General features: G+C 48.9%; 1 protein-coding gene across 1 annotated transcript in view; it reads right to left on the minus strand.

The window, feature by feature from the left end:
• Patronin (calmodulin-regulated spectrin-associated protein patronin) overlaps nt 1-25,551 on the minus strand; it is a 48,990-nt gene that overhangs the window by 2,222 nt on the left and 21,217 nt on the right. Inside the window, exons 3-13 of the mRNA XM_077682650.1 lie at nt 24,651-24,736; nt 22,550-23,046; nt 20,354-20,447; nt 20,201-20,253; nt 17,898-17,976; nt 10,120-12,440; nt 8,075-8,193; nt 7,063-7,190; nt 5,562-5,833; nt 2,909-3,156; nt 2,215-2,378 (exon numbers count right to left, since the gene is read on the minus strand). Coding sequence (XP_077538776.1) covers nt 2,215-2,378; nt 2,909-3,156; nt 5,562-5,833; nt 7,063-7,190; nt 8,075-8,193; nt 10,120-12,440; nt 17,898-17,976; nt 20,201-20,253; nt 20,354-20,447; nt 22,550-23,046; nt 24,651-24,736 — 4,061 coding nt within the window. The remainder of the gene's footprint in view (nt 1-2,214; nt 2,379-2,908; nt 3,157-5,561; nt 5,834-7,062; nt 7,191-8,074; nt 8,194-10,119; nt 12,441-17,897; nt 17,977-20,200; nt 20,254-20,353; nt 20,448-22,549; nt 23,047-24,650; nt 24,737-25,551) is intronic.

The following is a 25,551-nucleotide window of genomic DNA, read 5'->3' on the forward strand; positions in this document are numbered from 1 at the left end:
TAAACAGCGCAGGGCACGTTTGTGATAAAGATAACGCTGCCCACAGGACAGCACGGTAAAAACAATCTCCCTTTCAGGTTCTGACATGCTTATAAGACAGGATGTTTGGCAAAGTAAGAGTAGGGCACAGCATCAGCTTGTCACTGTTCAGTGGCAAAGATGCGAAGTTTGCACGGACAGTAAAGTAACTGAGCCCTACCGCGTGAAAAAAAAACACCAAGAATGCGGGGTGTGGTTGCTGTGCTGGGCAGCAGCATATAAGCAAACATGTGGATGAGAGAGAAGACAGAAAGAAGCAAGGAAGGCTGTGATGGCGTGGGCAACCCATTGCACCGCGCCCAATGGTAAATCAGCAATGTGAGACTAAACTACCAGTACCCCATTTTATGAACATTTTTCAATGGACTAGCAAGAGCTACATGCCCTGAAATTCAGGCCTCTTTTTACATAATATATTAACGCTTTCGTGACCGCACCATAAACCATCGTTCATGGGTGAACGATCATTTTCAAACCTCCCACAAAAGTTAAAACAGCGCTTTGCGGACTGTTTTAACTAACGGCATCTGGCGTATTTATTGACAACTCATTTTTACATTTGATTATTCTTTGTTTTAATTTGGCGAACGTAGACAGCGTTGGGAGTGAAATTTGAACCGAAGGTAGCGTCGAGTTGGGCGAAAATGGCTTCCTATTTCACTGCGCGCTCCGCAAAGGCAGACAGCTCTTTCAAGGACTTTGGCCGCTGCTGCTGCTGATATTTTTTTACCCTAGCAGCAGTGATAACTCCAACAACGATATGGATTCGTCAAATTTTAGTTCTGACGAAGAAGCTCCCATTCAACGGCCTCAGACTTTGACACGTGCTGACAGGTAAGGTTCGTTTTTGATTTCGCACTGTTTTCGTAAATAAAACCTGCTTCCGACGTGATGACTGCTGTTTTACTTTCATGTGTAGGGTCTGGACAACGTGCGGCAGGGATATTTTGCCAAATGCACCATGCCGTATCGCGTTATCGCCATTAAAATAGCCCGGCGCTCGTGTCAGATTCACCGCAGAGCGACGCGCGCCGCTTCTGAAGAGTGCTGGATATTTTTTCTTTGTTTTTGGCACTGAGGTGATAATGATTTTGTATCAGAATGCAAACAGGTATGCTTGGATGCATATTTTAGAGACCGACTTACTATCGGGTTGCTTCACAGAGTGGCACAGCCGTCAGGAGTGCTAGGTTGGTGGGCCCTCAAAAATCCAAAACTTGGTGTACAGCGTTAATGTATATATTTAATTATATGTTAGGAACAAAGAAACAACTTGTATATCTTGGAATTCCTAAAGCAATTTTTAGGCTCAGTAAAATCGCCTATTTGTGTTCTGTGTATACTTTTTTTACAGATATTTATATTCATTAATAAACTGTCAAAAATCACAACTTTCCCAAAACTGCTGTTATGTGTTGTGTTTGAAAGAGAAATCTATAAGCTACAATTTGATGCATAGCAATGCTAAATGTGTCCAGCAGCTCAAGAGAAAAAAGAAAAAAAAAAACGTTTTCTGGAAGCACTCAAAATAGGCCATTTTTCTGCGGTCATGAAAGAGTTAACTTGTACTTCACCATAAAGCTTTGCGGACAAGTACTTGTCCATGTGTATCTTTTCGTGTCTCCATTTGTGTAGCGCAAATTTTCACGATAAATCGGTGAATAACCATAAACTAGCCATTCAGCTGCCATTGCTTCCAGCAAGTGCGAGGGGGGAGGAGGAGAATTACCGTATTTATTCGATTATAAGGCGGTCACGATGATAAGGCGAGGGTGCAGTTTGGAGAGTCAAAAAAGAAAAAAAAAAAAGTACCTTTCTGAGCTTCGAATATAAGGCGGGGTACAACTTTGAGACCACGGATTTTGGAAAAAAAGCTCGCCTTATATTCGAATAAATACGGTACCTAATAAAACTTGCAATTTAAGCGTACCGGTGGACTTCTGCTACAACCACAACGCATTAATGAAGTCATTACTGAACGGAAACGATTCTGATGCTGGTAATCTGGAATTCAGCAACTCAATTGGTGCCTTCCAGCCCGATTACCATTGCAGGACTGTATCTGCATCAAAAACATTTAACAATTCCAATTGTCCCCCATGGCAAAAAAAAGAAACGACGATGTGATGTATATTTAGGCTACGGTAGTGCCACGCTTCGAGGTGGGGAGCTTACTTGAAGAACATGTCCATCATGGCTGGCTGCACATTGCGTGGCCCCACACCGTACAACCGCAACACTTCTTCCCGATCGGGGTGGTACGAGTAGAGGCCACGGAATTGGCAGCCCGAGTCGCGGAACAGGATCAGGAAGTGCTTGCTCTCGGACACGTTCATCTCCTGCGGGCAGTGGCAGAGGGAACAACTTGTCGGCGCTCAAGTGCACGGAACAGAGCTGACCATCAAACTGCATTACACACTATACACGCTAGACCTCGAGACAACGGCAGCAAAATAGCCGTGGCCCTGGGCAGTTGGCTGTCACAGCTGTGAAACTTATTACACTTAGAACTGATACACTTAGAACTGCTGGAGCGCAGTTATGCAATTACCCTCTGGCAGTACCACCACACAAATTACAAACAAACCTTGCGCTCTCACTGAAGTTGCAGCCAAATTTCACCTTTCATCAGCCTTCCTGTGCCCTTCTAATGCCCCGTAGTTCTGGAAATAATGCTGACAAAAAACAGTGGCACATGTAGAAACTAACTGAAATGACACACTAGGTATCTCAGAGGAAAATTTGCTCTTTTTGGGCGTATGGTTATGCCCCCTGAACGCATCCATCGTGACATTGTAGGATGCCTCAGACAAACATTCGGTAGTGTCAGGAGTAAAGGATAGGGAGAGGGAGCGAGAGTAGAACATACCTCCAGGACCTTCCGCTTGGTGTCGGCATTGACGGCGCCAGCGAGCACCGTGTTGATGGCGTTAACGATGATGCCCCTGTTTGACTTGGCCGTGGGCTTCACGAAAAGCTTGGGCCCCGCATAGTCTGCCGCCGCAGGCAGCAGGAGCAGCGAGTGGGTCGAGGCCGTGTCCGAGGCACCGTCGCTGGCCGAGGCTCGCCACTCGGTGCCCGACGGAGGCGGACTGGCCGCCCGTTGCCGACCGCACTCTGCACGGAGGAGGAAAAACCCACTCTCAGCCACTGCAGGCCCTGCTCCTCATTGAGCAGAGAGGAAACATCCTCAGTAGTGTGTGGTGACTCTCTCAAAAAGTCCTTGGGAACTGAAGTTTGGCGACGTGATTTGAAGGCGAAAGCTTAGCGATTATCAAAGACTGCTGCATCGTGTCTGCATCTCTTTCTTCGCTTTCGTTTTTTAGAATTTTCACATGAATTACAGTCGAATCCCGCTACAACAAAATTGACGGGACGTGCGAAAAATTTCGTTGAAGCGAAAATTCGTTGATGCGAAATCTGCCGCAACACACCACGGAAAGGCCAGAAAAAAAGCCCCGTATGCTTCCGCATCATTGGCAGCATAATACAATGTTTAGAAAAAGGAGTGACGCGCAATAACGTCATGTTTATTCGGATAACAAACGTACCAATGGTTATCTGTTCTTTCACTGCACGCGAAGAACGCGTTGCGGAGTGGGGTGAAGAAATGCAGGCGCAAAACGTATTGCTGTACAAGAAGGCGTGTCCACCGAGCTGATTACTTGCAGATAGCTGCTAGGCCGTCGGAAGCCCCCCTCTCACTTGTAGCAGGAGCAGTGCCGTTATCTTATCATCTGACGCGGCAGCTACTGACCTTGGCAGGTTAGACGCGCGCGCTTGCATTTAACACAACTGCGCATTCATGACTAAGATAGGATGACTTGGCTTCAAGACCAAACACGCAAACATGATTTTTGCTCTTGGCTATGAACAATGGTAGAAGGAAAACGGCAAGGACAGCTGCTCACAACGCATACATGACGGCGCCGCGCCAGCAGCGGCGCCGTCAACTGGATGCGGATTGGATACGGATTCAACTGGATACGGATTGGCTGTAGCTCCGGCTTGGCGAACCGGGCCTGCGCCTCATGTAAAGACGGCCAGCCACATCGTTATCACCATCAAACAATGGCGTCCGCCTACGAGTTTTTTTGTGGCGGTGTGGCCGCACCGCGCATGTTTTCGGTGAAACTAAGCGTCCTGAATGTATAAAAAGTTACAGATAGCTGGCGCTATGCTAATTTTATTGTAAAATAATTGTTCAAACCCAGCCCAAATCATCGAAAATTTCGTTGAAGCGAAAGCAAGCCTGACAAATGGTTCGTTGTGGCGAGGACTTTGTTGCATGGACTTCTATGGCTGGCTGACGGGGAATTGGAAATATTTCCTTGAAGCGGAAATTTCGTTGAAGCGGCGTTCGTTGTAGCGGGGTTCGACTGTACTACTAAAGGTGGGCTGGCTGCAACACACGAAAGAACTCCCCCACTTTCAAAGCTCCCCTCCACATGTCCTCGTTCTTTACGTGCCATCATGTGCACCTGTCACAGGGCGCGTGTGTCGGGATAACTTTTGTTCCATTCTTTCGGGAGGGCGGGTTTCGCACGCCCGCATCCAGCTTTTGCGACCCGGGCTCAAATCTCACATGAACTCAAATGCGTTTGTATTTATCTTCTCTTTACAGCGGCAACCATTCTGGAACTATTCGTGTTAACACTGCCGCCGACCACTGTGATCCTCCCTTCAAGAAGCCATGCAGACAAAATACAAGTTTGTTTTATTCGAAAGATTTCGTGCTTTATAGTGCCCCCAGCGCTTGTCCGGATGCAAACGATGCTTTATTCACTGAGAAATAAATCAATTTAAGTTAAAATTTTGATTCTCCCGCCAAATCGCGTGTTTTCGCTACATCTGCAATGACATCATCAGAATTGCTCCGCAGCCAATTGCGGAGCCTCGTTTGCCGTTAGTCAACCTAGATGGCGCCACCGTACCGCGAAGGGCCGCTTTCTGCCTTTGCTTTGTTTTTGACCGTATTTGTACCTGATCATACAAAATACTTCTTTTGTGAAACATGGTGTTTGCTCGACAAATATGGTCACGTAAAACGCGGTCACTTACGCCAATTGGCCAGTGTCATCTGAGACAATCCCAAAGCAGCGCAGTGCTTGTGCAGCTAAAACAAGCATAGTGCGCGCAGTACCAACAGCCGTACCCATGTTTACGTGTACTTTCGTAACCTCCACTGCCATTCTTACTGCTATAAAAATAATGTGCCCTCAATTTAAGCACACACAGCTCGTTCGGCAAGCTTGTAAGCCCTGCCTAATTTGCGTTTGCTTTTCCCGGCCTCAACCAAGCGCACGGCCGGGCGTAGGTTCTGTTGCGGGAAATGAGCTAGTGGGTCGAGTGGCCATTCTTTTTTTTCCTAATTATATAGCTTATTTGAGCAAAGTTTATGTTAAAAGTTGTGTCAGTATGATTCCAACGAGGCAATCTTTCGAACGAACCAAACTCGTGTTTTGTCTGCACGGCCCCTTCAAGCACCCAAGGCTTTCGGCTCAAAAATTGGGGGCCCTCACCATCGAGGCTGGTGTGGGAGCCTCGCTGCATGGAGCAGGGTCCCAGGTGCATAGACTTTGGTCGAGGCCGCGATGACGAGCGGGGCTTGGCGCTTCCCCGCGTGAGCGTGGCCCCTCCCCCGTCTCCCCCGGCACCTGCCCGCATGCCGCCCATGACGGCAGCGTCCTTCTCGGCCTCCTCTTGGGCCTTGCGCTGCCGGTACTGCTCCAGGATCAGCTGCCGGCGCTGCCGGTCCTCCTCTCGCTTGCGCGCTTGCTCCTCCCGACGCAGCCTGGGCACAAACACACACCCATCAGCGCTGTGCAGGGACCTGACCGCAGAATACAAGCCGCGCCCAGTGGCATCTCGATTAAAGAAAAAATTTGACTGATTACCACGGTCCTAATGGAGACCGATAGATGGACAGACAGACACATGCACAGTTGACTCCTGCTGATTCCATCATGGCACCAGTGCTAAAATTGGTGCCAAATTAGGCAGGAAATCGAACAAACTGAAGTTTAACTTTAAAGGACTTTTAATCCAAGAATTACATTCTTTTATACTCCGCCACGCTATTTAGGGAGTCCAAAATGCAGCCCTCCTTGAATGATGCTGCCACCACCACTTTGCGAATAGTTCCCCAAGCATTAGCTACCCACTGAGCTCAACGGTGATGGTGATGCTCGTTTTAGATGCTTCGATCGTGTTTAATGCTACCGAAGATTCCTTAGCGCAACCGTCTGATGGTACGTCAATGCTTGCTCAGACAGACTTTGTTACAAATGCAACCCTTATTTTCTATAGAAAAATGCAGCAAACAGCTGCACTGGACCCACTTGGCGACAGGGGCTGTTTTGTAAAACCCCATCCCTAGCTTTTGTTGGCATGACTATTATCTGATAACTTTCAACTCGGTGGGTCTTGACTTTCGAACAGATAGTATGTGTTTGTGACGGCCCGGACATAGATAAGTAGGCACATAAAAACCTCCAGATTTAGTACAAGCACTCAGTCGCTGATAACTTTCTGGCATTAACATGTTTTCTTTAAAAGGGTGCCTTGTGTAAGTCTTCGTTGCTACGCACTGGTCGTGGGATTTGCATGACTTCCCTTGGCAGCAGTGGCATGGTGTTTGCGAAGACAGTCGGGAAATTAAGTCCTAGTTAGAGCAATACCAGTCTACAGGATGTAGAAGTGTGGGAAAAGGTCAATGCACCTCACATAACGGACACACCACACAAAGTGCCTCAACCTCCAGCAAAATGAAATAAAGTGAGGCATCATGCGAGCAAATGCAATGATAATGCTGTCTCCTCTCAACATCTGCAGTCCGTCCTTGCAGTGCAGGAGTAGGTAGTTCTGTAACAGCCATATTGAGACACCAAGCTCGACTACAAGGTGGGGAATGACCTGAAGGGTAAGAATTTAGCGGCAAAATAACTCGTTTCATAATAAAATATGGTATACAGGTGCACATATGTAAAGAAAGAGAGGCAGAGGGAGTAGCGGTCCACTGACTGTTCTTGCATGCGCTTGACGGCATTGCGCTGTTCTTTGGCCACTCTGGATGCCTCCTGCTCCTCTCGCCTCCGCAGCGACAGCATCATCATCATCTCCTTTCGCCGCTGCATCTCAGACTCGGCCTCCTGCAGGACACATGAACAGTCGCCGTCAGACCACCACCCGAGGATCGACAGCTGCCACTTACTGCTAACTCTACTGGGTCTACAAAAGGCCACCAAACTGGGAACAAATCAGGAAACCATGGCAACCAGAAGTGTGCGAGTGTACTCAGTGCTTGACAGAAAGTTGTAGAAAAAAGAAAGAAAGGAACTACCATAAAATTTAAACATTGACGAGGCAAGTTCGAGTTTATCCCGAAGCACACAGTTAAAACTCGGTCAATATTAAAAGGTGTGGCCCAAACTTGTGGAGACAGAAGATAGTTACAATACAGCACACAGCAATGCTTAAAGCGCTGTGAACCCAAAGGGCAGAAAAACAAAGTAGAAGTGGAAGATAAAACGCAGTACTTCACATAGATATCGCTCTAATTACACACACAACTACACCCTTTGGTCTTTGGTTTCTTTGACTCTGTGCTGCCGATTCAGCTGACACACGGTTAAGTTGCTTCCACAATGCAGGGAAGGAGTGGGGAGGAATAATATTGGCTGATGATTACAATACTCCCTAATGTGAAATTTGAGCACAGTGCGGACCGCAGTCTTCTCGGTGGCTGCACCTCAAGAGGTGATCGCGTCATCAGCGAACTCACGATGGCGCGTGCTACTGTGGCATTATCTCGCAACGCATCACTGCCGCTGAGCATGTCTCGTACGGCGTCGGCATACGTCCCCTCAATCCTCACACTTTTGCCATACTTTCCTCTTCTGCTCCTTTCTGCTCGCTCTATCTTCAATGTCCTCTTTGCTCGCTAGATTACAGCGAGGCCAACGGCGATGCGAAACCACAGAAGTGGGCACTTAAGAGTTGCACTCTAACAGAAACCTTCAACCCAAGTACTTACCGGGTCTGGGTTCACCAGGTCGGCGCCTATCACAAAGCCAACACCTAAACCCCCACCGCCGTCTTCACTGGGAGGGTCTCGGCTATCGGATGGGGCACTGTTCGTCGAACCTTCAGAACCTGTTGAAGAAAGGGTGGGCGGTTGGTTGCACGAGCAATGCAGCAGTTACAGCTTCCTTTGATCTAGAAGGCTCCTTTAGTTTATGGCAACAGTTTCCTCTACAGAAACTTGATATAAACACGGCTGCTGCTCTGGTAAGTGCTGCAGCAGCAAACAAAAAATAGATTTTAATTTCTCTTCACTGGAGCAATTGCGCGAATGCAAATTTTCATGGTGCAAAGGTAAGGGCAGCTAGATCTCGCAACCCCAAGATTGATTGGAGGAACGACTAGGCTAAACGTTGAGCTATTAAACGGATACTAAAGGCTGACACTAGGCATTTGAGTAAACTCAAAGGTCTCATCTTTTGTGCGTTTTTGGCCTTCGTTTGACAGCAAATGATGCCTTGTTTGTTAATAAATAAACAATTAAGAATTTCCTCTCATTTCCCTTCAATTTGTTTCATGACACCAAATAGCATGTCCAACAGCGTAAAGAAGAAGCAGCGAATTTAATTCCCAGCCGTGGCGGCCGCTTTTCTGATGAAGGTGGAAAGCAAAAACGCCTCTGTGTTCGAGATTTCGGCGCACGTTAAAGATCCTTAGGTGGTCTAAATTAATCCGGAGCCCTCCACTACCGTGCGCCTCATCGCCCGTGAAGCGTCGGCGCGTTAAACCCCACAACCAATCAATCACCGGGAAGAGGGATCACCTAACAAGGTCATTCAAGCAAGGAGACGCTGCCACCTAGAAGGTGTGAGAAATACTTTCACAATTTCTCAGCATGTTGATTGTAACGGTGAGTCGGAGAGGTTGCATAACTGATTCAGCCAGTAATCTTACTGTTTTGCTGTCGGCCGTCACATGCAATACAAATGCGAACAGTTTCTGGAAGAGACCCAGTAGCTCATGTTCACCAGCATCAATCTCTTGATCGTGCTTGTATGACTGAAATTGATATGGAATGAAATGCTACCATCACTTGTAGAGGGAAAAGCTATTCGATAATGCTTAAATGCTGAAGTGACTTTTAAAGAATGTTATCAGGAGACGTTTTCACATACAATTATCTTATATTCCAACGTGCCTACCTTACCGTTTGTTTCAAAAATAAGCTTATACAAAGCTCTGCACCATGTTTTTCCATTCAGAATTTGCTATGTCACAAATCCTCATGCAAGAAAATGTATGGGGCACAATACTGTTTTTACCGTTCTGCCATATTTGGCATTAACTCTTTCAGGGTCAATGATGTGCACGTACGTCCCCTGCAAACACCTTCAAAATGGTAAGTGACGTACATGTGTGTCATCGCCTGTATGTTCAAAAAGTGTGCCTTTTTCGATCCTTTCTCTCGGTTGGCAATTGCTGCTACACGTGGAAATGCGAGAAATTTTTGACTTGCGCTGATGGCTCTTCGTTTTTTTTTTTTATGCTTTACAACAGGCGTGTGCAGGCTATCACCCAAGCATCCGGTCACGCGCGAGCTTTTAGCGGCTAGTTTCGGTTTCGTCCTCTGGGCACTTCCCGCTTCTTGCGCCCGAGGAACTCCCCTTCTTGCGCAATTTTTTAAGGATTTTTCTTGTATTATGCATGCATAGAGCACCTGTGTGTAACAACACAAACGATTTATTTTGTCACTTTATGGTCACCCTAAAAATATTATGACGATTTTTTCTCGAAATAGGTTCGTCTGAAGAATTTAAATCGGCAATAAAAAAATAGACCCTGGGGGGGTCGCATTTGCCAAAAAAAGTTTGACTCTCAAAGGGTAATAAGCAAGTGTTGCTGCAGCGTAGTAGTATATATCTGTACTCATGGCACTGTAATCAACTGACACAGTCTAAGTTGTTTGTACACTTCAATATACGGTCACAACCTCGTGCATGTTGTTAACCTTGGGAAACAAACAAGCAAACAAACAAAAACAAAAGAACAGCTGCTCACCTTTGGCACCTTCTGTCGCTGCGTAAGAACCATTGCTCAGGGCGGACTCCTCGGGCTTCGAAATTCGCGGACGGAGCTTCGGCTTGGGCTTCTTTGGCTGCTGGTCATCGAAGCTGATGAAGAATCCCACATCGCTATCGTCCGGCGACTTGGCCTGGGTGCGTGCCGGCTGCTGGCCCTTGGACACCCTGTACGTCTTGCCAAACTCCGTCTTACGTGGCGGCGACGCCGCGCTGCCCAGTGAAAGATTGTTGACCTGCTCTGTGACCTGCTCCTCCACGACAGCCGGTGGCGTGGCGCGCAACGAGCGCTGAGATTCGGGCTGCGTGGCCGCTGCCATGACTGGTGGCTCCGAGCTGGGGGCGGTGCGCGGCATCTGGAATGGTGGTGGCAGTGGTTGCTGCTGCTGCTGCTGCTGCTGCTGCTGGTGGAGTTGCTGCTGCTGCTGCTGGTGTTGTGGCTGCGGCATTGTGAAGCTGGGGTAGCCGACCTGCCGCATGTCTGGGGGCCCGGTACCGTTCTGGTAGTAGGGTGGTGGGTGGTACGCATAGTCCGGCTGGCTCTGTGGATAGACAACGTAGCCGGGGTCCACCAGTGCCGCGGTGGGTGCACCCCAGCGAATGGTCTGTTCCGCGAGTGTGACCACGGGGGGCCCCCACTGCCCCCTACGCTGCTGTTGCTGTTGTGGCGGAGGCAAGACGGGCATCTGCATCGAGTAGTCGCCCCACTGACGACGCTGCGGCGGGGGCTGGAATGGAGGCTGCACCATCTCGGCTACGTAGGGCTGGGGAGCGTGGGGAAAAGCTGGCAAGCTTTGGGGCTGAGTTCCGTCGTCGGTGCTGTGAAGGAAGAACTTTTCCTGGGGCTGCGGCGGCAATGGCGCAGCCTGGGGACCGCGCAACAGGTTCTGGATCGCCTGCTGCTGCTTGTCGAGGCGCGAGATGTCAGCCTGCAGGTCGGTCAGGCTGGTGTTGAGCCGGTCGATGGACGAAACGCACTCGTCGAGGTCCAGGTCGTCGCTCTGCGGAGAGTCGTCCACCGGCTGCGGGCTGCCGTTGTGGTGTAGCCACTTTTGGTGGTGTTCCGAGTCAACGGAGTCGGCGGAAGCTTCGTGAGAAGAACGTTCACTGGAAGTATTTGCTGCACCACCCTCAGACGGCCTTGAATCCCCACGCGCAACAGCTTGAAGGAAAGCCGCCTTACTTGCCTTCTGCCGCTGCTTTTTGACCTTCTCTTCCATGTGGCGCTTCTCTTGCTCTATCTTGCGCCGGCGCTCTTCGAGTTTTAACCGCACGTTGTTCAGCTGCGCCGTCAGGGGCGACGAGCTCTCGTCCGCCCTATTTTCCTCGTTGTCTGCCGCAGCCTGCTGCTGCCACGTGGTGGTGGTCGTCGTTGAGGTGGTCGGTTTCCCAGCAGCATCAGTAGGCGCTGGTTTTCGCTTCTCCGGGGGCACGCGATTCCCAGAGCCGTCTTGCTGCATGTAGACAATATTGATGCCCGAGGGCGACTTACTAGTGTCTGGGCTGTCCTTCAGCTTCGACAGCTGTGCGAAGCTCATGGTCTGTGCCGCCTTCTTTGTTCGTTCCCTGTGCTCGGCAAACATGTCCGTCTCAAATGGGTCCGTCATCTCCAGGGCTGCTTTTTCACCGGAAAAGTTGTACATGTGCGAGAGGGAAGACTCCCGACGGAGCGGATAGCCTGCCTGTTTCTGCAGACCACCCGCCAGCTGGTCGTAGTAACTCTCGAGTGTCGATGACGGCTTCTTCGCCTCTGGCTCCGTTGCCAGCCGGCCTCTCCGCACGGGAGAGCCCCCGTAGATGTCCGTGTGAGAAGTGCTCCGACTCAGCACCGAAGGCTGGAAGAGGTCCGTCCTGGAGCAGTTTCTCCGCAGTGGCGAGCCAACGTCGGACTTGGAGGCACTTCTGTGCAGAGGAGAGGCATGCTCCGAGCCACCAAGGACGCTTCGCGAACCGCTCCGATGGAGCGGTGAGCCCACTTCGGAGCGGGAAGTGCTCCTTCGGAGGGTCAGGGTTCCGGTGGAGGTCACGCGGTGCGCGGGGGATCCCTGCTCCTCTGCTTCCCTCACCCGCTGCTGCATTGCTTCCTGAGCACTTCGCGCGGGAGACTGGGGCGTCGGTGAAGAGCTCGATGAGGCATCTTCGCCGCGCTCCAAGTGCTTGGCGACATCACAGTTGCTCCGCTCCTTGGGTTCCCGTAGGCGTGCTGGCAAGAGCGGTTCTAGTGCACCACTGGAGTAACGACGCAGCGACGAGCTTGGCCTTCGGTTGGCGAGAAACAGTTCTTCCTCATCTGAACGGCACCTGTAAAGGAAGTGACAGCTCTTAGGCCCCCATCCAAAGAAATGACAAGGTTTCAATCAACATACAGTCTTTACTCGTTACAGCGATCCGCCAACAACGGACTTGCGGTTACAACAGACCATTTCTGTTGGTTTGTTTGGTCCTCATGCATTTTAAATGGAGTCCAAACACCCGCCGCAGTGGATCAGTGGCTAAGGCGTTGCGCTGCTGAGCACAAGGTCGCGGGTTCGATTCCCGGCTGCGGCGGCCGCTTTTCTGATGAAGGAGAAAAGCAAAAACACCCGTGTGTACGCGATTTCGGCGCACGTTAAAGATCCCCAGGTGGTCAAAATTAATCTGGAGCCCTCCACTACGGCGCGCCTCATCGCCTGCGTTGCGTCGGCGCATAAACCCTACAATCAAAATCAAACTCCGCTCATAACGGACCCGGCTAGACCAGACTATCGGCTACAACAGACTAAATTTTAGGCGAAAATTGTTTAGACGAAATGTTTATAGCGGGCTTCTGTGGGGCCGGCACCCGATATGCTTTTTCTTTGTTTAGTTTGGCAAGAAAACTTATGTCTGGCAACATTGTTGGCAGCCAGGTCATTGGCACAGCCAAGCCAAACCAGTGCCAGTGGCCTTGTTTTTTTTTGTTTTTGTGCGACCAGCGGCATGAGAGGCAGCGTAGCCGATATCACTGTCGGATAAATTTAGCATAATTAACGCTGTCGAACATGGGCATAAACAGGCCTACACTGCCAGAAGTACAGGCCTGTCTAAGCAGACGGTCCGTTCGACCGTCAAGAACAATGCCACTGCCGATAAACGTGACTCCTCAGATCGAGCAACAGCGCTATCGAAAACGCAAAGTGGCCCACCCGGAGTCGAGTCTGCCCTCGTCACAGTTTTTTTTTTTATGTAATAAAGAACTCAAGTTCAGAGAAGTTCAATATTTATTATTCCCACGCATGCATCGTTTCCGTTCCGCCCGGTGAACAAGGTAAGAAATGCCTCAAGTAGAGAGGTTAGTTCCCCATAAATTGTGAGCAATCTGCCGGTGACCGTGGGAAGTCCAGCTGGTATAACTTTCAATTTCACAGCTGTGCATCAGATTATTTTATATCAGCTGTTAAAACAACCAAACTAAAATCATAAAAACCGTGGCAGCTGCCTTAGGGGAACGCCAGGCAGCGATCCGATTTGTGCGACAAACGGTTTCGGGGAATTCTGCCTCATCACGAAGGGATTTAAAAGAGCCTCGCTAATTCAAATGGCCACGACAGGTTTCTGTAACCGGTTAATATTTATATTACCCTAGTTATGTTGCTTAATCTGCTCAGCTTATCATGCATCTTCCCACACTTGACTGCATGCCCTAGGCCTTTTCCAGGTACCGGTGCTAAGCTTTGGAAACGGTCTTTAGGTGATCTTTCCCTTCGCGTGAACGCTCTGCGGAGGTACTGCAGGCGTGTAGAAAGAACAAAGTCTCTATAGAATACCGGTCATAGCACCCACTTTTGCGCTCATATACCCCCCCGTTCGGATACTGCTTACTTCGGCTATTGGCCTCGAAGACATACTGTGGCGCCACCTACGAGTGACGCCACTTGTTGGACGCCGGGTCGTGTTGTCGTCTGCTACAACACATTTCCTGTGCGTATGTGGAAGCGTGCTTTTTTGTTGTGGCCACCGTCTCCCCCCTCCTTGTGGATTTCATGCAAATTACCCAAAAAAGTTGTCTGCAGAACGAATAATCCGGGCAAGCAGTCAGCGACTTGCTTATTCCCGGCGACACCGCCGCGTTTATTTGCTACCATTGCGACTCACAGCTCGTAGGCAGCCAGCTAACGCCAAGGACGATGCAACTGACGCCGAGAAAAGGGCGCTGTAAATTCATTATGAACTACTTGTGACGGGACATGTATGAGACTTTGTGTGCAAGGAAACACCTTACAGAAAGCACCTTGCACAACACCTTGCACACAGAAACACCGCGTACTGCTCGCATTGTCTGGTAAATGAATGACTACACGAGAACGGTGATCGGATTGCTTCGCCGCACATGCTTAAAAGTGTTGTTATGGTCTGCAGTTTCGCTTAATAAGTGCCTATTTCCCCAACAATGTTTTTTTACTTATGCCCGGATTTGATTAATGATCACTGCCGTAGCCTGTACTCTGCACGGCTGATTGTTTACTTTTCGCGACAACTTGTCCACAATGTATAAAGGGTATGAACGCAAGTTTCTAAAGCCTTCGAGCGGGTTTAGACAAGGCTATATTTAGTTTTCATTAGGACCTTGGCGTGGGAATTTATAATTGCAACGTGAACTTTTGTCTGTTTACAGTGAGCCGGCCTTTCTCAAGCATCAATTTCGAAACTCATGACTGCTCACAGAAGGCGAGGCTGTGTACGAGGCGAAACACGTCGGCAATGATTTCGGGTAATGGGGAGTTTTCAAATAGGAGAACAAGCGTTGGGGGCCCCAAAGAAGTTAGGGAAACCCAAACGCAACACACGCACGCGCAACGGGAGGGTCTTCTTCAACAGCTCGCAGCCGGCTTCGGATGCACGTAATCGAATGTAGAGAACTTTAGGCTTAGCGTCGCGGCAGATATTTCATCGCCGCTATCGTTACAGTTGCGAATGACAGTCCCTAACACAACTTTTCACCGCACTATCAACCCCCTTCTCGTATGATCAAGATGCCTGCCACAGCCTCGGCCGATACTTGCGCGTAGATATCGCGCCACCCTTCGGCGGCCACTCACCACACCGCGCGTTCGGCTTGCGCCGCTGGGACCGACCTCCGCGGCCGGTCGGCGTAAATCGCGGCAGATATTTGAGCATCACTTTGAAAACCATAGCTGATGACACTACCTAACACAATTTTTCATCCCACTAACACCCACTTTCACCAATCTGGAGCTTCTTTTCCACGACTTGTGTGATTTTACAGAGCGGCGACAAGTTATTTGTTGCTGCCGTGATCTGCGTCGGTTTGAGCCGCACCGTCGGCCGTGCGGGCAGGCATGGCGGGTGCGTGTGCTTCTGCGAGTAGTAAACGCTTCACGATCTCCTGCTTTATGCATTTCTTGCAAACAAGGGTAATCTAGAAACTGAAGTTGGCGATCGTCGTAGTCCACATTTTTGACCGGGGAAACAAGCTGCTGTTTACGCTTCGGTCGCATACGTCATACACCACCACGCTCATGTTGTTTGCGGATAATATGCCACATTTCATACGGTTAATAAGTCCCCGTGAGGTCAAACTGCGCTTGACGCACTGAGAATTAACTTCAAATGACGGAAATTATCGTGTTAATTTCCGTCATTGTTCAAAAGAGACACAATCTGCCTGGTTTGACTAACAAGAGTAGGAGGAAGGGGTAGTAGATGGGAAGAATAGCGTCTCGACAAGCCTCGACGGTTCTGAAGACGGCGAGTTCAACCAGCGGCCATGGCCTCTGTGAGCACGGAAAAGGAGAGGCGACCCGAAGCTCTGGACAGCTAGGTTGAAGAAGCACTGCAGCTCTTGTTCGACTCTGATAGTGACACATCATTTGATGCCTTTAGTGACAATGAGTGAACAAAATAAATGCGAATCATCTATTCATGTGTACCGTATAAACCGGATTATAGGTCGACCCTGTATATAGGTCGACCCCCTACCTTGAGGTGGGAAAAGTTGACAAAAAAAAAATAATTTGGCACAGAAGCGCACTCACAATGTCTATATTTATTTTCGACGCCCGTCTGTCACTGCCACTCACTATGCCTGCCGAAGTCACTCGTCCGAGCTTTCAGAGTCGTCCGAGGATGACTGCTTCGCACTGTCATCTTTCATGCCATCAGGCGCGTTGCTGATAGAGCACTTCCTGAACGCTCGTGTAACCATGTCGTCGGGCAGCGACTGCCCAGAGAAGGACACCCAGCTTGACACGGTCGCAACCGGCCCGTATAGGTCTTTTTGTTGTCGCCGGCTATCCACTCATTGTACAGTTCGCGGAGCCAGTCCGCGCATGGCCTCTGGAGCGATCGTGAGCGAAATTCCCGGACGAAGTCCGCCACTTTGTTCTCCAACTCAGAGTGCACCGCTTGACGTCCACAGAACGATCGGTTTCGGGGGTTGCACGCGCACAGCTTAACTTTCTGGCTCCGCCAGTACCGCACACTTTTCTCTGAAACGCCTAACTGGCATTACGCCGCCATATTCCCATTCTGTTCGGTGACTCAATCGCCGTCAGCTTAAACGCCGCGGTGAACTGGCGTCGACTGCCGCCACTCATCTCGGAACAGAGACGTACAGAAATGTACGCACGCACGCGTAATAGACGAGTAAAAGACGAAAAACTAGAGAAAAGCGAAATCAAATAAAGGCCTGATAGTGCGAGACAGCAGTCCGACACGAATGGCGATTGGCGACGGACTACGCTTGCACATTGTTGCCAGACAACGATTTACATTCTGCCAATGACCGCTATATAAGACGAGGGGTGACTTTTGTGCGGATTTTTTGGGAAAAAAACTCGACCTATATTCCGGTTTATACGGTAGATGCAATCACTTAGCTATTTTTTCATTCCACACTTGACCCAAAAGTTCGCCCATCTCATATTTTTACTTGTTTTTTTTTTTGCGAAAGGTTGCCCTACGGCATGAGGTCATATTTTTTACTTGACATCTTTGTAGTTTTGGTTGGTGGTGTGGCCACTTTTTTGTAGTTTTTCGCACCTCACTTGAAAGTTTGCCCGTCCTGTATCTTCACTTGATATCTCTGTGGTTTGGGTAAGCGCTCTTTCGGAACTTTACGGTGTAGTGTAGTACAGATTTAAAAAAAAAAAAACAGTGCTCTTAGTTTTATTATATTGTGAACGGTAAGTGCCTGCTACGTTCTGGCCTCATCTCTCATTCTATATCCAGTAATTCAGCCCTCCTAATGACTGTCAAGTATAATGAATAAATTCTTGCGCCTGGTGCAATTTCATTACAATTGGGTTTGACTGTTCTGCTTAATAACAGAACTATTGGCGACATTTTTCCAGCGTTAACTGACATTCATTACATGTAATTGTTCGCTAAAAGCCAAGGTAGCCTCGGCACACACCACGCGCACAACTTAGGAAAGAGTGCAAGCTTTGAAAGCCACCTTGCAGATGGCACAAGCTGCCGAAAATAAAGAGCGCTGAACGTCCCGTCGCAATAATGTGACTTGCTTCTCCACCAAATTACCAACATTTCGCATGTCACGAATTCTCAATAAGTACTATTATAGGATTAAGAATCACGATTCTGCACAAGCTCATGCCACCAAATTATCCCCATCCGAATGTTCTTGAGCTTATGACAATGTGGTCTATTAGATTCTGAGGTTTTGGGGTGATCATGTTCAGAGTCTAATTATGCACCAAGCTGAACGTCGTTTCTGTAAACTGAAGCAGCCAGCACACTGGCAAAGGTGGTGAAACATACCGGGGTGATGAGCTTAGCTGATCCGAGTCCTCGTCGTCCCGACCAACAGAGCGTAGCACACGACTGTTGGCCACCGAACCTGGAGGGGCACAGAAAAGGGGGGATTCAGTAAAGCTCAGTAAAATTGGCCTTAATAATGCCGTATTCGGGTGGTTGCTTTAGAGCACTCTCGAGCACTCTAAAAACGTTCTCCGTGTCAGGGCGGTTGAAGTTGAGTGCTCGAAGTACGTTTGGGTGGTCGTCTCAAAGCATCATCCTCTGACTCGGAGCGCCTCCGACTGCTACTCCGAAGTGGGAGCACCGTCGAGATCTGGAGGCGAGGGGTCACGTGACCGAGGCCTGGCAAGTTGTTCATCATCTAAGTGATTAGTCAGGAGTGGCATTTTTGCTTTTCACGCGAAGCGCTTGCTATGGATGTACTGACGCAGCCGTAGATGCCACCCGCACGTCGCCAGCGGTGGCAACAAGGCGGCTGCCAAAAAGCGGTGCAGGTAGCTCGAGATACCACTTGTTATTGCTCTCCCAAATGACCTTCAAGACGAAAATAAAGCTCCACATGCGCGAAAGTAACCGATAATGTGGCTCAAAATGGCAGTACAAATCGTAATTTGGGCCCATTATGAAAGCGGCCATCAAATATCTCCCATGGCGGTAAGCCTAAACATCTGTAGGACGCCCACTCGGCTGCTCATAACGCGATTGCACCTGTTTGAAAGTGGCGCACTTTGCCCTACTGGTGCGGAGGGCGGTAATGGCCGTGTTGCAGTGCCACGGTCCCCTGCTGCTCTGAAACCAAGTAAGCGTTCGGATGGGGAGCAACTTCTCCCTTCGGATTGGGAGTGGCCTACACATATCCAAGTGCTCCGAGCAAGGGGTTACAGTGAACATTCGGGTATTTACAGTGACAAATCATGGCAAAAGAAAACCAATCCAGGTCTACTGAAACCTAAGAAAAATTTACCACTGTTTCATGCAGTGACTGCTAGTAGTGGCAGTGTTCCAGCATGGGGAGTGCCACTTAGTTATGGTCGATTCAGCACATAATCACAGTTCCCACACCTATACAGGGAGCTGTCCGGGGCTAAGATGGCAGCGTCCTGAATGTTCCCCATGTTTTAGCAGAAGCACTTGGCAAGTGGCACACCTAGAGTGTTCGCGATAAACCCCTTCCCATCTCTAACGCCAACCTAACCGGAATAAACTGGTTTAACCACAGGTGCTACCGAGGAGAGGGACAGCGGTATGAGGATGGCACAGCCCAGCATAGCGAAGCACCAGGGATGTTTTGTGCCAGTAGGAAAGATGTGCATGCTCTTCTTCCTTGCTGCTGGCTTGGCACTGTTTCACTCAAGTTGGCCTCACACAACAGAAAGGGTTTCTTGCAAGTCGCACAGGTAGAGCTCATGCACTAATAAACGTAGCCTGTGGTCAGAGCAAACAGTGAAAGCTACTTGTCCTTCAAACTGCAGGACAATACCCTTAACATTTAGTAGCAGTGCTTCTGGGTGTTACGCGGAAAATGCCCTTTGCAGAAGTTTCATAGCATAAGGCAACAGGGCATTGAAGAGAGTTATAAATGTTTTGAGTTTTCTGACTGATTTACACACATTTCACTTTTCTTTTTTATGAGAGAAGAGTACAAAAGTGGCCCTTCCCTTGCAACATTCCCATGCAAATTCAGTGCTAACAGCTATGATAACACACATTCAGTCAGCAGGCAAGTCTGTAGTAAAAAGCCAGCATGTTTGGTGTATACAAATTGTGCCTGAACAAACAAAAACTTTTTAACCAGTGCATAGGTGAACATCAGACATTACAAGACAGGTACAGTAGCCGATTGCTTCTGCGGACCTGGAGGGGAATGAAAAATAGCCAGAATAAAAGAGCAGCCCAAAAAATTCGTGGGTCATTACTCCTATGCGCCAAATGGCGGTTCTTCAGGAAAGTCCAAAATATCCAGCAAGTCCGAATTTTTGGAGTCCGAAAAAACGGTCGGCTACTGTACTTCTCAGGTCGCACCCCAAACCAAATTAAGTCATTTCAGCACAATATGGAGTTGCCATGAAAGGCAACCAATGTTCTCTTGTTCATTCCTTAACTCCTTGGCCCAGCTCTCATCTTACACCTTGCATTTGCCCTCGCCAGCATTGCACCAGTAAATCAGGCGGTCCCATTTCAGTCCTCCTCCTGTACACCAGTCCTTTGTAACGCACACGGCGTTTGATAAGATATGACTGCCTAAATGATGATGGAAATGCTTAGCCAGTGCGAGGTCGAGCTGTGAGCAACGCTGCCATGCTCACCTTGGCTGGGTCTCCTCTTCCCTTCCGGCCAAGCCCCGTTGTGCTTGGCCTGGCTGCAGGTGGAAAGGGGGAAGGGAAGAGGTAACAAAGTGCACACTCAATACTCTGGTACCTTCCTCCCCCTCCTCCTCTAAACGGGCAACGCCTCCTCACCTGTGGTCTTCGGGTGGGCACAGGTCTGGAATGTGGCTGCATGAGTTCTGGAGGGCGCGTGCCTTGCGCAGAGACTCCCCGTGATGCCTGGCGGCTGCGCACAGTAAGCACACATCACTTTGCTGCCTCCCTTGCGCACAGCCAGAGGAGGAAGTTGGAGGAAGTTCGATTCTAAGTCGACCCCCCAACATTGGATTGTCAAACTTGGGAAAAAAAAAGGGGGGGGGGGGGTCGACCTACGATCGTGTAAATACGGTACATTGTTATACAGTCGATCCTGGGTATATCGAACTCCAAGGGAATCGCAAAATAGTTCGATATATCGATAATTCGATATATAAAATATTTTCTTTTGCATAGGATTTCCAAGAGGATGTTTGGACTGTTCGATAAATGCAATAATTCGATATATCTGGGTTCGATATATGCGGGATCGACTGTATATCAAAATGTAGTACTTTAAGCAGACCTTTAAATGGCACACAACTTAAGCTTAACAAGTGGTCTCTTTAAGGGGGCAGTTGGGTCTTTGGGGCCGAAAAACGGTAAAAAAAAGCGTTTTCTCAAAAATGGAATTTTTGGCCTCCACGGCCATTTTTCTAACAGTCTGTAAATTTCCTCATCAAAAGGCATCATATTTTGTTGTTATTATATTATAATAGCATTTTAAAGTGCACTCTACAGCTCAGTTAGCGCAGAATTCGATGGTGAAACGACACTTTTCTTGCAATGCAAAGCTAGCATTTCATCCTCGGATATCTTGGCACCCAGAGCAGGTACAACTTTAATTTTTTTTGCTTCTGATACCAAAATGTGTGGAGAATACAATATAGGAAACAAATTTTTTAAATGGAGGCTTTGGAAAATTATTATTGTGTTCAATTGGCACCACCTGCGAGCCATTTCTGGCAGAGCACGGGAGAAGCGAAGTTCCCTGTGTTGTAAAACGACCAAAAATAGCTAAATCAAAAAAGTTCTTCCTATGTTGTATTCTTTAGTCATTTGTCTGCCTAGCCACATGATAATTGCCATTCTGCATGGAGTGGTTATTTTGTAACTGTGTCCCAAAATAATGGCAATTAATCATTAATTAACTCGAAATATAATCAGCTTACAAAAAATCTAATAGGAGATTTGAAATCAGCACAAAAAACTCTATAACGCAGTGCAGTTTCATTAAAATTGGTTGATAAATAAAAAATATAGCTCTAAGACCAGTCTGCCCCCTTAACTTAACCATGCAAAAATAGGAACGAAAATTCACTCATAACAAGCAAAAACACACACGAATTCTTAAAAATCTCAGACATAAAAGTGTAACTTGCAGCCACATGTGCTACTAGCATTGCTTGAAGCATGCTGGGTAAAATATTGCTCTTTCGGTGTGCAGTGACATTAGCGGCCCTGACGCTTTTGCCGGCAGTGAGGTATTTTGCTTGGCAGGAAACAGTTGTGCACTCAGCAAGTTTCGCATTACAAGCGTTTCATGCCAAACGCCAAAATCCTGAAGACAATGCATGTACTGAACATTTTGTAGGCACATCAAGGCGTCAATTAGTCAGTAACCTTAGACTGTTGTATTAGCCACAACTTCGCACGGCAATTATGCATTCGCAAGATATTCTGGCCACATAAACTGCAGGCCACGCACATGAAAACAAAATGACATTCGTTAATGGTACAAGACACGAGACGTAAGGGGGGAAAAAAAAAACAGTTGTTTTTAGTACGTTGTCTTGCAGCATTCGTTCATAGACGCTAACCAATGCAGTCGCGCTCTTTCAAAACACGAACAGAAACGAGATTAAAGCTGAGCCATTTGTAAGACTGCGCTTGCGGTTTGTAAGACCCTGCAGCAGCGGCTGATGTGGGGGAAAAAAAAAAAAAACGCAATAAGGCCGTTTCTTTGTTTTAGGTGCCACGCATTTTAGTGATAGTAAAGAATTACTTGAGGGGCAGGTTGCGATGTGGTTAGACTTGCGCATACTTCTTTACACAGTAGATTTTTGTGGCTCTCGCGACATACGCTATAGGCGGTCTACACTGTACTTAGCAGGATCAATGCATTACGAGCGCAGTAGGGAACAGGTTTCAAGTATGAAGGGGCGGCAGTGAACTGATCCATGCTACTTCAAGCCAATCGGCCAGAGACAGCCAGTGAAGTGGCGAACAGCAGCGCGGACACAGGGGCGGCACCTTGCAGGGAGTGCTCGGTGCTGGGCGGGTCGTGGCGCAGTCCGGGCCGGCGGACGCACTTGGCCGGCCGGATCTCGAAGATGAACATGAGATCGGCGAGCAGGGCGAGCAGGTTCTGGCGCACCGAGGGGTGGCCGAACAGCACGTCCTCCGTGGTGAGGAAGAAGACGTCGTGGGGCAGGTGGGCCTCGCAGAAGCGCTGCGCCAGCTGCAGGTTGTACAGGGAGTCGGCCAGGCTCTCGCCGGGCAGGCACAGGTCCTGCCAGGGCAGGTGCTGCGGGCAGTAGAAGCTCAGCAGGGCGGCCAGCGCGCAGCCGTCGCTCAGGTCCCCCAGCTCCTGGGCCATGGGCGGGCCTCCCACGGGCTGGTGGGGGCCCGGCCCCAGCTCGTCCTCCACCCGGTGGCGCATCTTCACCGAGCACTTGTTCACCCACAGCAGCGCAGCGTCCTCCGCGTCCACCGGCACCTCCTCCGGGTAGCCCACCGCCGAGAAGCGCCTGCGAGGGGAGGGGAAGGAGTTCATGGTTGCGGCGGCGACGTGTTCAGCTTTTACGGTGCATTCAGTTTTTACCGACAATATCCCTTGCAACATTGCAGTACTCGTAGCTCTTTGATGACCCATCTTGGACCCGCCGTGGACTGCCCAAGAAGCAATCCTACGCCTTTTTTTTCACATAGTACATTCCTCAGACTACCCTCAGACTATAAAGCGAGTTCGACTGTAACTCAAAGAGCACCACTGTTATTGTAAATCCTGCCCTAGACCCTCGACGTCCCCTAAAGTTCATAATAGGCAACGTCACCCAACTGTATTTGGTGTATCTTATACAAAGTACAGCTGAATGGCTGTCTTTGTCTCTAGGAGGTGGTGAGCAGCGTATGGGCAAACTGGCTGTAAAACAATGATAAGTTACAAGTTAGTCTGAACCTGAATGACTGCTAAGATTCGATAGGCTTACACTAGTGCCTCTACCTTTTCTTTTTCTTTTTCAATGTCACCAATACAAACTGACAGAAGCCTACTCTTCCTTATTTGCAAACCTTTCCAGTTCTCCAGAATGTGCAAAAACTTTGCTCAAGGCCCTGCACCATGCATAAAAAGGAAAACGTAGGAAGCGCATTATGTGGTTCCCCGAAGCACGACCCTCTTGGAAGGCAGTCTCTTTGGCGGCCATGTAAAGTAGAGGTCATTCCATCAACCAAGCCAGTGACGTAACATAGGCAGGTAAGTAGACTGAGTGCCTACACACAGCCCCAATGCAAACTGAGTCAGCTTACAAAAATCAAACAAAAATAAAGGAGCTGCTGCCTAAAGGATGACACTGTGTTAAGTTTTCAACTAAAGCCTTGAAGTCAACCCATCTCTACAGCCTGCGTCGCGTGAGGAATTAGCTTCTTTCTCATGCCCTTTGGGACTGTTGCCAAGATGAGGCGCATGTGTCCCAGTGTTTGCGTTTTTCAATCTGTAACTTTCTGTTGCAGCTTATCAGTGCACAGACTAGGACCTTTAAGAGCGTCTACTTTTGTCACTACATAGAATTCACAAGTCGCTATTTTAAACAGAACAAGCGGTGATTGTGGGGGCTGGTCTTTCGGTTTGTCACGAGGCGTACGAAAAGCAGTGTAGGCCACCCAAGCTCCCACAGTCGGTGACTCAGTTTTATGCACAAGGCTGTCCTGTCTTACCAGTTCAGTACAGCATTGCCAAGGATACAGTTGGCACCAACCAATGAAGAGGACATGCACCAGGACACTGCACCCCACACAGCACTGATACTGCCTGCTTCTACTAGCAGGAAAGAACGACGACTTCAGATCTACTTTCTACCATGCACTGTCAATGCCACTGTGCATCACTCCAACTTAATTTTGCACTAACCAGTTAGTGAAACTAGGAGTACAAATATGCGGTTTGAATTCTCGCAAGCCGCTTATTGTGCTTGCACATGTCGTGAAGCAACAAGCTTTCGTTATTAAGATTTGGTACAAATGAACACTGCAAAACCGCAGCACAGTCACAAAATGGCACCCCAACCCCCCTTAGAGTAAACAATGCAGCCGGGGCCCAGTGCTCGTTTGCTTTCTTCCAGGAACACCTCACCTGACGACTTCGAAGACTTTGATGGGTATGAGCACTTCCTTGATGTACAGCTCCATGATACCATTGATGACAGCCATGTGAGCACTCTGTAAGGCAATGCAGCAGGTACTCAGGCTCTGTCACAGCCACGGTGGCACACCTTTCAGGGCACTCTTGTCAAGGTTTGCTCAGCTGTCACCACTTGCCATAGCCGTTCTGCAATAATCCTTAACTTTAGCCACAGAAGACGCAATGATGGTAGACACAAGTCATTAATGTCTGCTATGCAAACTTTGACACAACAGAACTACCGACCATTCTATTTTTATTTTCACACCAGCGTTTTGCACCCTGCTGAGTGCCCCGTGCAATGATGAAGGGCTCGCAAATATTGTAGAGTGGGATGATTTCGCACGTATGTACAGTCGGTGGCAAAATTTTGTGGGATGTGGAGTGCGTGGCGGAACGGCGCAGAATAAGGTCCCTGAAATTACTAAGGTAGCGTCATCTTTAGATCTCGCCGCCTTTCTCCCTCGCCCGCGCTCCTTTCCTCCTTCGTTTTTTTGCCATTTTCTTTTTCACCGGCGAACGCCGCGCGCCATTGGCCTACGGCCAGTGACGTAGTACCTCGTCCCCGCGTTGTTTGTTTTTTCTTCTCTTCGCCGCCACTGTCCATTTAAATTCGCCATTTTAGGCTCAGCTGCCTCAGAGCAGGCCTTATCGAAGCCGCCAGCGTATAACAACCGATAACAACCGAAGAGTCAGCTGCTTGTTTCAAACAAGTGTTGCGTCGGCGTCCCTTTATGTAGCTTCGCGATGCGGACTTGTTGTGCCTTCGGCTGCTCGAATAAGGTCAGTGCAGTCACGGCCAGCTCGGCTGTAGCAAGCTGTAATTTATCAAAGCCCACACATGAATCAATAT

Source organism: Haemaphysalis longicornis, unplaced genomic scaffold (assembly GCF_048455015.1).
Source record: "Haemaphysalis longicornis isolate Haplotype H1 unplaced genomic scaffold, Haemaphysalis longicornis Haplotype H1 scaffold_9, whole genome shotgun sequence".
In the NCBI taxonomy this organism is placed as follows: domain Eukaryota; kingdom Metazoa; phylum Arthropoda; class Arachnida; order Ixodida; family Ixodidae; genus Haemaphysalis; species Haemaphysalis longicornis.